The sequence below is a fragment of the Trichechus manatus genome, unplaced genomic scaffold (genome assembly GCF_000243295.1).
Source record: "Trichechus manatus latirostris isolate Lorelei unplaced genomic scaffold, TriManLat1.0 scaffold00027, whole genome shotgun sequence".
In the NCBI taxonomy this organism is placed as follows: Eukaryota; Metazoa; Chordata; class Mammalia; order Sirenia; family Trichechidae; genus Trichechus; species Trichechus manatus.
Genome location: NW_004443963.1, coordinates 19,451,691 through 19,464,269, shown reverse-complemented (window position 1 = coordinate 19,464,269; position 12,579 = coordinate 19,451,691). Strand labels below are relative to the sequence as shown.

At 38.7% G+C, this 12,579-nt stretch overlaps 1 protein-coding gene across 5 annotated transcripts in view; it reads right to left on the bottom strand.

Moving 5' to 3' along the window:
• XPNPEP3 (X-prolyl aminopeptidase 3) overlaps positions 1-12,579 on the bottom strand; it is a 78,795-nt gene that overhangs the window by 41,653 nt on the left and 24,563 nt on the right. For 4 of the 5 annotated variants that reach the window (XR_002823666.1, XM_004373892.2, XM_023729072.1 and 1 more), the window contains 2 exons: positions 5,266-5,673; positions 2,579-2,781 (listed from right to left, as the gene is read on the bottom strand). Coding sequence is in view for 4 of the 5 variants with exons in the window: in XM_004373892.2 (XP_004373949.1) it covers positions 2,579-2,781; positions 5,266-5,673 (611 nt within the window). In the remaining variant the exon portion in view is untranslated. The remainder of the gene's footprint in view (positions 1-2,578; positions 2,782-5,265; positions 5,674-12,579) is intronic. The other variant, XM_023729073.1, reaches the window with a different exon arrangement.

The following is a 12,579-nucleotide window of genomic DNA, read 5'->3' as shown; positions in this document are numbered from 1 at the left end:
CACCTCAACATAAAGAAAACAAAAATCCTCACAACTGGACTAATAAGCAACATCATGATAAACGGAGAAAAGACTGAAGTTGTCAAGGATTTCATTTTATTTACTTGGATCCACAATCAACACCTGTGGAAGCAGCAGTCAAGAAATCAAATGATACCTTGCACTGGGCAAATCTGCTGCAAAAGACCTCTTTAAAGTGTTGAAAAGCAAAGATGTCACCTTGAAGACTTAGGTGTGCCTGACTCAAGCCATGGTGTTTTCAATTGCCTCATAAACGCATGCGAATGTTGGAAGATGAATAAGGAAGACTGAAGAAGAACTGATGCCTTTGAATTGTGGTGTTGGTGAAGAATACTGAATATACCATGGTTTGCCAAAAGAATGAACAAATCTGTCTTGAAAGAAGTACAACCAGAATGCTCCTTAGAAGCAAGGATGGTGAGACTACATCTCACATACTTTGGACATGTTATCAGGAGGTATCAGTCCCTGGAGAAGGACATCAAGCTTGGTAAAGTAGAGGGTCAGCGTAAAAGAGGAAGACCCTCAATGAGATGGACTGACACAGTGGCTCCAACGATGGGCTCAAGCATGGCAGGGATTATGAGGATGGTGCAGGACCATGCAGTGTTTCGTTCTGTTATACATAGGGTTGCTATGAGTCAGAATCGACTTGACAGCACTTCACAACAACAACAGGTTGCACCCTACTCTGTGATTGGTATGCACCTTATAGGACTTGGTCAATAGACTAAACAAATGAAGTGACTACAGCCTACTATGCAAATGAAAGGAGGCAAAGAACTGCCTAAAGAGCTGTGACATGGGTCAAGGGCTGTCACACTAAAGACAACGATGGGCCTGGAAGGGGCACAGCCAATGACAATAGGCCTGGAAGGGTCCCAGTGGCTGAGCCGGTGGTGACAGATGGCAGGGCCAAGATGAGCCTGTCTTGAGGAGGCCAAGAGAAGCCTGTCTTCAGGGAGCTGAGAGAAAGCCTGCATGCCCAAGGGGAGCCGTGAGAGCTTCCTGCACTGAAGAAGGGAGACTTTGCCTACATGCTTCCTTATCCTGATCCTGAGTTGTACCCTGCTCCTTAACAAACCACTTAAGTAAGTATGGTCTGTGAGTTGTGTGTGGCCATTGCAATGGATTATTGAACCCAGAAGAGAAGTAGAGTGCTATGGGAGGGATGGCTGGTGTCAGAATTGGTAAAAAGGTTGGAGAGTGGAGGTGTGTCTGATCTCTACCTCATAGGGGTCAGCCTTGGGCTAATCCTGATTCTCGTTATCTTCCCAGAAGTTAGGCAGGTTCTGATGCTGCTATTACTATTACTACTAGTTCCATTTTACAGGGAGGGTCCCTCCTTGTAGGTAGCTGTGGGTGTTCCTTGGCTTATAGACAATTTCTCACACGGTCACTTCCCGGTGTGTCCCTCTGTGTGTTTTCCCTTTTTATAAGACATCACTCAGAAGGGATTAGGTATAGGACACACTCTACTCTGGTATGACCTCGTTAACACAAAAAAAGAAAAGCCCTATTTCCAAATAGGGTCATATTTACAGGTACAGGGGTTGGGACTTTAGCAATCAAAAAACACATATAGAATCTAAACATGTACAATAACAAATAAGGGGTTATTAAGTAATTGCTGTCAAACTAACAATTATTATTTTATAGGAAAAGAGCCTTGACCAGGGGTCAGGGATGTAGACTTTTCTGTGAGGGTTAATTCCAGAAGGCTTGGAAGTAGCCTTAGCTGTTTTCTAAAGTTCCTGCTTGGTTAAGCAGTGAGGCATACTGATGAATAAAATAAAGTCCATTTGTAGCCATTGGTCCAACAGGCTTTGGTGCAGTTTGTACTAGATTGCCAGCACTGTGTCTCGATAACACTGATAAGGATGGTTTGTACTTGGTGTTGATGAGACCCCCATAGGGTTGCTGTTATGTGATAGAAATATGCCTTGTGACCAAAAAAAGACAAAAATCCCTAGCTGAGGTTCCATTTTGGGCTGCCTAGTTCCTTAGTGTTCTCCTTATGCATTAGAGGTTACTGATCTGGGAGAGAAAACACATCCTGCTCCTGGCCCCTACGAGGGAGGGCAATAGGAGCCTGTAGCTGGCTTCTCCAGGCGCCTTGCTTTGAGATGGCCATTGGCTGTGATGCATACCCTTACTCTAATGCTGTTGCTATCTTGTACCCTTTTCCTGTAATTGTAGATTTGTTAGCACTGTCATTTTGGATCATCTGAGTCTTCTTTAGCCATCAAACCCTGTTTAACTTCTATTGGTACAGTTATTAAATAGAATTAATTAATGTTGTTCCCAGAAGAAACAACTAAGATTGATGGGTGAAAGATACAAGATGGCATTTACTATGCCTTTTAAAGTATTGAGCAAGTCTCATGTTCACTACCATGAGCAAGACATGTTCACTAAACCTATTTAAGCAGAAGCTAGACGTTCATCTGTCTGTGAGGAGATTACTGCATTGGGTATGTGACCTCAAGGTGCCCACCGAACTCTAAGAGCTTATAATTTTTTAGTTTGGCAAAAACGTTTTCAATTGCAACCATACCTGTGATGTCAGCTTCCCAGCATTCTGCATTTGCTCAATTTCTGCAGGAGATTTGATCAGCCGGAGGCGCTGCACCAGCTGGTGGACAGCCTGGACTTTGTTCCTGCTCCTGGCTTTGGCTTCAGTCAGAGGCTGCATGTATTCAGAGTGAAGCTGTGCGTGAGGGGGCCTCATCCAGTCATACCAAACCATATTTGTCTCAGCTTAAAACAAGAAGTCAAAAATAAATTTAAAACAAAATTAACAGCAGCAATAAGAAATACCAAACTGTCATAGTGAATTGAACAAGAGCCACAACTATAGGATCCGTGGTGTGGAACTCTAAAGAGTGCAGACTTTCTCAGGAGTAAAGTAACTGAAGGGTTTGATCATAAACCACTGGAAAGGCCATTCCCCTAAAATGGCAAGATATTCTGAGACTGAATATAGAGATTTTCTGCCTCAAAATTTCAGTGTTCTTTGTAAGGATGACAGATAGATGGGACTAAAGGATACAGTTGGAGGCAGCTTTATTCAAGCACTGATTTTATTTATTATCTGTTAAAGAACAATTATAACAATTGATCTCCACCACTATTGATCTAGAGGCATTCTTGAGTAATTGCACCCAAAACGGTAGAAAAAGTACTCAGATTATGACTTATATAGTTAAAGCATTGCATTCTTTCATAAAAAGATCTCAGTACTAGTGAAAGGAGGTTCTTCTTTCATTTTGGAGCAATTATTCACTGCTCTAGAAACACTGTAGTTGACAAAATGTGCTAATTACACTTACCCACCTCTCCCTTTCCACCTGCTATCTATTCACATTGTAGACAGTCAGCGTTCACATTTTAAATTTAGGGGCCCAAGGAAGTGGTCTATATTTACCTGAGCTATATGATAAGAAGGCTTAGTATAGAAGTGATTTCCACACAACATCAGGTCTACATTTGTTCTTTCTTTTTTTTTTCTCATGGTAGGCCATTAGTATCATTCCTAACAATCTAAGTCTGGGGAATTAGATAGTTTATATGACTAAAAAGTACTTTGGGACAGCAGAAGGAAAAAAATCCCTGAAAACTTTGATTGGATATGCATTAGTAATATTGACGTTGTTATTGTTGTTAGGTGCCGTGGAGTCGATTCTGACTCATAGCGACCTTATGGTACAACAGAATGAAACACTGCCCAGTCCTGCGCCATGCATTAGTAATACGACATCCTAAATATTTTCATTTAAAAGTAAAAATGGTTTTATGTGTACATTACATGGAAAATACTAATCTTACTTTTAGTACATAGAAATTTAATGATAGTAATTTTTAAAAAGTTAAAATGGTCTCTACTATTTACTTCTCTGTATGAAATCATAACCCAATTTTTCTAAACTTTCAAATAATTCTGATTTCATAAATCTTTTCTTTTGCCTAGTGCTTTTATCTGGTAAACTACTAACATTCAGAATAGTGCATGAGAAGTACTCCTGAGAAAAATATTTTAAGTGTGATTTTAACTATACTGGATAAATGAAATTTAGACTGTTAAACATGATAGCCAGCAACTAATTCAAGAAATCCAAAAGCTACAAAAAAAAAAAAAAGAAAGATTCTGTGCCTTTATGTATACTTTGAAGACATAAGAAAGTTCTGCTAGTTAAACTGGGTAATTATCTCTGTAAAACAGAAAATGTTTCCATAAAGTGATAAAAATAATTCAATCAAACGTATTACAATCTACACATTCAAATGAGTTTTTTTGGAAACATTTTTGGGGTTCTCTTTTAGAAGCTGCCTTCAGTGATGGTTTATAAATCATAAGAAAATCAGACTAAAACTTTACAACTCTACATCATTTTGGTAAAAAATTCTTAATCCAACTTGATCCATCTATCTTATTTATCAAATTTGGCTTTAAGTGACTTTTGGATGATTCAAAAAATAAAATGCTTCCTAAACCTGAAGATTTATAACAGTCACTAAGGATAGTTTATAATGTGGAGTTAGTTCTGAAGAAAGTTCCAGAAGAGGAATCCCAAAACATTCTGAGTGATTGTAATTTCACCAGAATAAATGTAGACAAAGCGACTACTTTGAAGGGCCAGAACTCAACTGAAGTCACAAATTCGTATTTGATTGTTAAAAAGTTAACTTGTAAAATCTCAAGTAGTGCTTCTCAAACTTTACTGTGCACGAGTCACCTGAGAATCTCGTTCAGATTTTGATTCAGTGGGTATGGATGGGGCCTGATACTTTGCATTTCTAGTATGTTCCCAGGTAATGCTGAGCTGGTGATCCATGGATTTCTCTTTGAGAATCTTGCTTCCTTTTGAAGAGCTGGCAAAGTGTTTAGATAAGAGTGGTGGTCCTCTGATAAGCAGTGGTCAATAAACTTGTCAGTAATTTTGAAGACTGGGCCGTGCCCATCCTCTACTTTAAAAAAAAAATTCTCTCAGATTTCAAACTAAGACAGTTAAAACAGTCTCTGTAAATGAATCATCTAGTGAAGACTTATCAAATGAATTAATGCAACCTATGAAGCAGCCCAGTCTTTTCAAAAGACTTATGTTCCTTTAACAGTGGTCAGGAAAACACTGCTATGATAATCATTTTAGGGAATTGAGAACTTTGTCTAAACTTGGTGGTGAAGGTAAGGCAGGTCTTAACCCCAATCTGGTCTGTGACTGGACTTCTGCTCCCACTTATTACCTCTCAGTTTTGGTACTAGATGTTGAAATTCCTCTAGTGGATAGGCTTCGTCCACTCCAGTTAGAGCTACTGCTCCGTCGGTGCCAGATCGTGGGCCATCCCAAAGTTCTCGACTAGGGTCTCTCCGAGGCACAAAGAGCATGGCCTTGTGTGATGGTAACTGCTTACCAGGGAGGCTTTGCAGGACCAGAATGCTATTGGGCTCTTGGAATCCACACAGGTACAAGAAATTGTTGTCTTGGTGGAAAGTGTAGGGGATATCGTTGCTCATGTAGTATGTAGGGTTGGACAGCAGAACCACTGTCTGGTCTGTCCCTCTCTGCCCTTGTGCTTCCTTTTGGATCAGAGACATTAGTTTGTGTCTGCGAAGCGCGTATTCCACCTGGGATAGTCCTGGCGTCACCTCTCCTAGAAATAACAAATAACAATGACGCTTTGCATTTCTAAAGTGCCAAAGAACTAAAAGTAGCTCAATAGTAGATGGAGACACCAAAGTTCAGCTCTTCAATTTGTCAAATCTCCTCACAGCTTCGAGGAGATAACCCAGATTTCAAATTTCCATTCCACTGCAAAAATCTGGGGAAAATAATAGTTAAATGTAGTCCTGCCTGAAAACTAGGCTCTTGACCCCTTAGTATCTCTTCCAGCTCTTTGGTTCATTCTTTTACTCATTCAGTCAAATTTTACTGAACACCACACCATTATGTGGAAGGCAGTGTCAGGCATTTAATCAAAGTTGCCCTCAAGTTTCAATATATAAGGTGGGGAAAAGGGTCACATTCTCTCCATATGACTTCCCCAAAAGAATGTAAGCTCCGTAAGGGTGCAGATTTTTGCCTGTTTGCTAAATACTATATTCTCAGGACCTAGAATAATAACTGGAATATAGCATGCATTTGATAAATATTGTTAAATGATCTATAGTTTTTAACACCAGAGCTAAATGCCAAAAAGTATTCCCCAATTTCAAGAGCCGGAATAAATTCCTCCTTCTGAATTCCCAAGGTAAAATAATACCTTTCGAATAGGATTTGTCACTCTCTGCCTTTGTATTAACAGTGACTTGAAGGTCAGCCCCATCTTTCTATCCTTCAAAACCCTTTCTATCCTTCAAAACCCACCTCTTGGGGCTGTCATGAGAATCCAACTAGATAAAGAATGTGGTTCTTAAGGTTTGAAGACTCCCTAGAGAATATATTGAAAGGTATGGATTCATTCTGCTCAGTAAACTGCTTGTAGGCTAGGCACATACTAACTTTTGGCATATAATTTCAAGAGTCTCAGATTTCTTTCATTCTCACCTATAGGTCCCAAAACACCCCAGATTAAGAAGCTGTTGTGAAATGCCATGTGTTTGTTCTTAATATTAGTACCTAGCAGACTTCCTCGCTGCTAGCCCAGGGATGACTAGGTGAATGCTTTCCTTATGCAATGGAAATTATGCCTGTTTTTACTTTAAGTTCCTAAGCAAGAGTTACTAAAACAATCCGTCACAAAAGCCGCATCCCTCAGCCTACACTAAGCACTAATAATAGCAAAATATTATCTAATGCTTATTGAATGTTTGTTATTGTTGTCAGCTACCATCTAGCTGGCCCCCAACTTGTGGTAACCCCATGCACGAGACCAGACCATTGTGATCCATAGGGTTTTCCTTGGCTGATTTTCGGAAGCAGATTGCCAGGACTTTTTTCCTCGTTTGTCTTAGTGTGGAAGCTCTGCTGAAACCTGTTCACCACAGCGACATGCTAGCCTCCACTGACAGACAAGTGGTGGTTGTTTGAAGCGCACTGGCAGGAACTGAACTCGGGTCTCCTGCATGGAAGGTGAGAATTCTACCACTATTAGTCAGATACTATTCTAAGTTATTAACATGTATCAACTCATTTAATCTTTACAGTGACTATATGATGTGGCTTACTATTATTACTCGCTGTGGTAGCCAGTTTCCAAGATGGCTCCCACGAATCCTGGCTCCTGGTATTCACACTCTTTTGTAGTCCCCTCCCCAACACTGTACCAGGGCTGGTTTGTGTCATCAATAGAATATAGCATAAGTGACAACATGTCACTTTCAAGATTAGGTTATAAAAGACACTACAGCTTCTGTCTTGGGCACCTGCTCTCTTTTTCTTGGATGACTTATTCTAGAGGTAGCTAGCTGCTGTGTCATGACCAGCACTATGGAGAGGCCCATATGATGAGGAACTGAGGTCTCTTGCCAACACCCACAATGACCCATCTTGGAAAGGGACTCTCCAGCCCCAGTCCAGCTTTCAGATGACTCCAGCCTCAGCCAAAAGCTTGAGTGAAACCTCATGAGAGATCTTGATTCAGAACCACCCAGCTAAGGCTGCTCTCAGATTTCTGATCTTCAGAAACTATGTGAGATAATAAATGCTTATTGTCTTAGATGCTGAGTTTTGGAGAGATTTGTTAGAAACAATAGACATCTAATACATCCCCATTTTACAGAGGAGGCCACTGAGGCAGAGAGAGATTAAGTACCTTGCTCATGGTCACAGAGCTAAGAAATGGCAGAGCTGGGATCTGAGCTCAGGCAGTCTGGATCTAAATCTGCAATTTTAACTGTTACGCTCTACTGCCTCTCTAAAAAATATGAAAAACCTTGATTGTTTATCACATGCCAGATTCTGCCTAAGTGCTTTCCCTATGGTAATAAGGTAATCCTTATAATAACGTTTTACACATGAGGAAACTAAGACCTAAAGGTTAAGAAACTTGCCCAAGGCTGTGCAGCTAGCAACTCGCTAAGCACCAACAGCATCTAACATGCGGATATGATTTGCTTAGGATAAAATTCACTTTCAAAAGCCTTATAATGGGCACACTGCAAAACAATATTACAGTAAAATAATCTCACTTCTGTAAAAACTTTTAAAATGAATACACAAAAATAGGAAAAACCCCACAGAGATCAACAGTGTACCAAAATGTTAAAAATAGTATCTTTTAATGATAGGATTGCTGATGAGTTCTATTTCCTTATTTATATTTTCTAAATTTTCTATAAGAACATACCACTCTTATAAATAAATAAGTCATATCATGTACAAGCAACTTAACTGAGAAAAGTAAAAACAAACCATCCTTGACTCTAGGTTGTCTTTAAAAAAACCTTTATTGTGGAATATACCATACACATAAGTGTATGAACCTATCTTTACAGTTTAAAGAATAAAACAAAAACCCATGTACCTATAACTCAGTTCGAGGATTATCAATATAGTTGAAGTCCCCTTTGTAACCTCCCTTAATTCCAACCTCCAACGTCACCTCCAGAGGTGACCACTATACAGAATTTTGTCTTAGTCATTTCTTTGCTTTTATAAAAATTCTATAAATTTATGTATGTACATACAATATATTTCTGCTTGATTTTGAACATTTTAATATGGTAGAATCTTACTATATATTTTTTCCTGTGACTTTTTTCACTATGATTTTGAGCTTCTTCAGTGTTGATGGGTTACAACTGTAGCTCATTCATTTTACCATTGTGGAATACCACTGTAGGACTAGACCACAATTTGTTTATTCATTCTTATACTGATGGAAGTTTGAGGTGTTTTCAAAACAAAATTTTTTTTGCTGCTATGAACATTCAAATGTATGTTTAAGTTGCCTTTTGAAACTCATTTATCAGCAGAAATTAATATACCATCCTAATAATAATTAATATACATCCTAGTAAAATAATGAATAACAGACAAGCTGAGTTAGATCCTCTTTATCTTGCAGCAGAGTTTTTTAAAGTGGAAAAAGCAGGAGGTGGGAGGAATGATGCACTTGGTCCTTTTTTTTTTGCCAATGGAACCCTTCTGGCAAACAAAATCTTAGGTGAAGTCTAATACGTAAAACAAAAAGAATATTGCCTATTCACCTGATCTCTCTCATCTCTTAGCAGTGGTAAGATCCCTAAGGTATCTGTAAGGTACCCCAAGAATACAACTTGAAAACTACTACGGGCAATGAAAAGGAGCATTATCTTCATTTCTAAGTATGAAAAGATATCCATGAAACACCGCTGTATGAAAAAGTTACAGAACAAGATGGATAATACGATCTTATTTGTATTTAAAAAAAAAAAGAGAAATGGAAAAATATTTAGAAAAGAATTACACTTTTTATAGTGGTGATCTATGGGGAGTGAGATAGGAGAACACTAAAATGTTCTATTTTATATTACTGGAATTTTATTTCAATGAGTATGTACTTTTACAATGAAAGTCCAGATAAAAAAGGGAAACTGCAGAAAATCCATTCCATACCCATAACCTATAATGGTTCTTTGTTGCCCATTAGATCAGATTCAAAGTCTTAGTCCTAGATTTTAATATTCTCCACCAGGGGACTCATTTATCTGGCTTTTTTCTTTTTAAAAACAGGTTTATTGAGATATAATTCATACAACATAAAACTTCATAAAACATAAAATTTACCCTTTTAAAGTATACAATTCAGTGTTTTTTAGTATATTCACAGATACAACCATTAACCTCCCCAAAAGCCAAACCCATTGCCATCAAGTTGATTCTGACTCATCGACCCTAAAGGATAGAGTAGAACTGTCCCATGAGGGTTTCCAAGGATTGTGAGGATGGCGCAGGACCAGACAGCTTTTTGTTCTGTTGTACACAGGGTTGCTATGAGTCCTAATGGACTTGATGGCACCCAACAACAACAAATCTTTACGGACGCAGGTTGCCACATCTTTCTCCCGAGGAGTGGCTGGTGGGTTTGAACTGCTGACCTTTCAGTTAGCAGCCAAGCATTTAACCACTGTGCCACCAGGGCTCCTTGTACTACCATTACCACTATCCAATTCCAGAATATTTTCATCACCCCAAAAAGAAATCATGCACCCACTGGCAGTCACTCTTCATTGCCCCTTCCCCTAGTCCTGCTGTTGTTGTTAGGTGCCATCAAGTCGATTCTGACTCCTACCAACCCTATGTGACAGAATAGAACTGCTCCATAGAGTTTCCAAGGCTGTAATCTCTACGGAGCAGATTGCCAGGTCTTTTCTCCTGTGGAGCCACTGGTGGGTTCCAACCACTGACCTTTCAGTTAGCAGCCCAGCCCCCAGTCCTAGGCAACCATTAATCTACTTTCTGTCTCTATAAATTTACCTATTGTGGAGATTCTATATAAGTAGAATTCATACACTACGTGGTCTTTCGTGTCTTGGCCAACTAATTATTCCCCCAAACTATTCTATAATCTATTCCTTCTTATGTTTTAAATCCAACTTGCTCTTTCCCCATTACACTGCTTACCATTGTATCTGCTTGCTGGAAATTCTTCTCTCTCCATGTTAATCCCACTCCAAGATCTTAAATTCAATACATGTTTGTTTTTAGACTGTTCTCATTGATCATGTTTATTTGTCCCTCTGAATTAGTTTTTAAAAATTAACTTTTTCTATCTACATACACATCCTATAGTTGTACATATATGTAATCACATTATATTGACCTCTTTCAATAGTGAACTTTTATCCCCCCCTTTCATTGCTTGGCTCCTCACACCCCTTTTCCTCCTACCCACCATCAACATCTCCTCCATGTAAAAAATCTAGTATGCATCTGTCATGGATTGAATTATGTCCCCCCAAAAATGTGTATATCAGTTTGGCTGGGCCATGATTCCTGGTACTGTGTGATTTCCCTATGTGTTGTAAATTCTGCCTCTATGATGTTAATGAGGGAGGATGGGTGGCAGTTGTGTTAGTAAGGCAGGACCTGACCTACAAGACTGGATTGTGTCCTGAGGCAATCTCTTGAGATATAAAAGAAGTGAGCAGTGAGACGGGGGACCTCATACCATCAAGAAAGCAGTGCCAGGAGCAGAGTGCGTCCTTTGGACTGGGGACCCTGCGCCGAGAAGCTCCTAGTCCAGGAGAACACCGAAGAGAAGAAGGCCAAGAGAGAGAAAGAGCCCTCCCCTGGAGCTGATGCCCTGAATTTGGACTTTTAGCCTACTCTGACTGTGAAGAAATAAACTTCTCTTCGTTAAAACCATCCACTTGTGGTATTTCTGTTGTAGCAGCACTAGATGACTAAGACAACATCCTTTCCTATCTTTATCAACATTCATATAATCATATCACATACACAAGCATTCAGGCTTTTATTTTAGATCACTACTGTTTTACAAAAATGAGATCATATTATACACTCTATCCTGTATCTTGCCTTTCTAACACAACAATAACCTTATGGAAATCCTTCCCTCCAAGTCATCTGGTATAGCTTCAGTTCATTCTGTTTGATATCTCTGTAATATTACTTGGGGTGGATGTAACATAACTTACCGAGCCATTTCCTTACTGGTGGGTATTCGTCTTGTTTTTAGCTTTTTGCCACTATAAGCAATACTACAATAAACATTTTTGTATTTATATCCTGGTTCATTTATGTCCTTAGGTACTGGTGCTTTTGTTTCTATGAGATAGTTCCCAGGAGACAAACTGCTAGGTCAAAGACTTTTGGATTTTCTTATTACTCATGTTCAGTACACATAACTTGGTTTATGGTTGCCTTAGAACTGTTAATTGTTTTATCTATGTATAGTTTATGTCTCCAGTAAATTCTGTAGTTTGCGGCGCATTAATAAAATATTAACCTTTACACTTATCTACAATAAGAAAAAAATACATTTATATTGATGAAGTTTGTAAGAAATAAAAAAGATAGATAAGAGAGGGCCTTATAGACTAGTTTGAATCAGGCAAAGCAACAGAGTCAGCCTAGAAGAACTCACGTACATTTCTCCTCTCGGGACTGAGCTGGCTAAGAGTACTAGCTAGAATACTGAATTTTATACTAGAGCTGAAGAATAGTGAACTGTTTCTCTCCCTGATAATTATCCACATTAAGTCTGCCATTTTTACCCAACATTGAAGATTTCATGATATGCCCAAGCAGTAAATACTCTCGTAGGCAGAGACTGGTTATAACAGGTAGATTAGTGGACCTTTTTTTTTTTTTTTTCCTGTCTTTTTACTTTCTCCCTTTCCCATGCTTTGCTTTTGGTTATTTCACAGCTACAGTATATGAAATAAAAAGAAATAAATCAATTTATTTTGTGACTTTTTTTACTTCTGGAAGATGAGTAGAAAATTCATGATTTTAATGATTTTATCTCTCTTTTAACTCATTTTCATTAATTACAGAGTATGCATATATATTCATCAGAAAGTAACTTCTGCAAACATTTAATTTTTTTGAAAATCAAAGCAGGGTTAGAAAACTATCTTTCACAACCTTCAAAGCATTCCTCTTTCTGCTG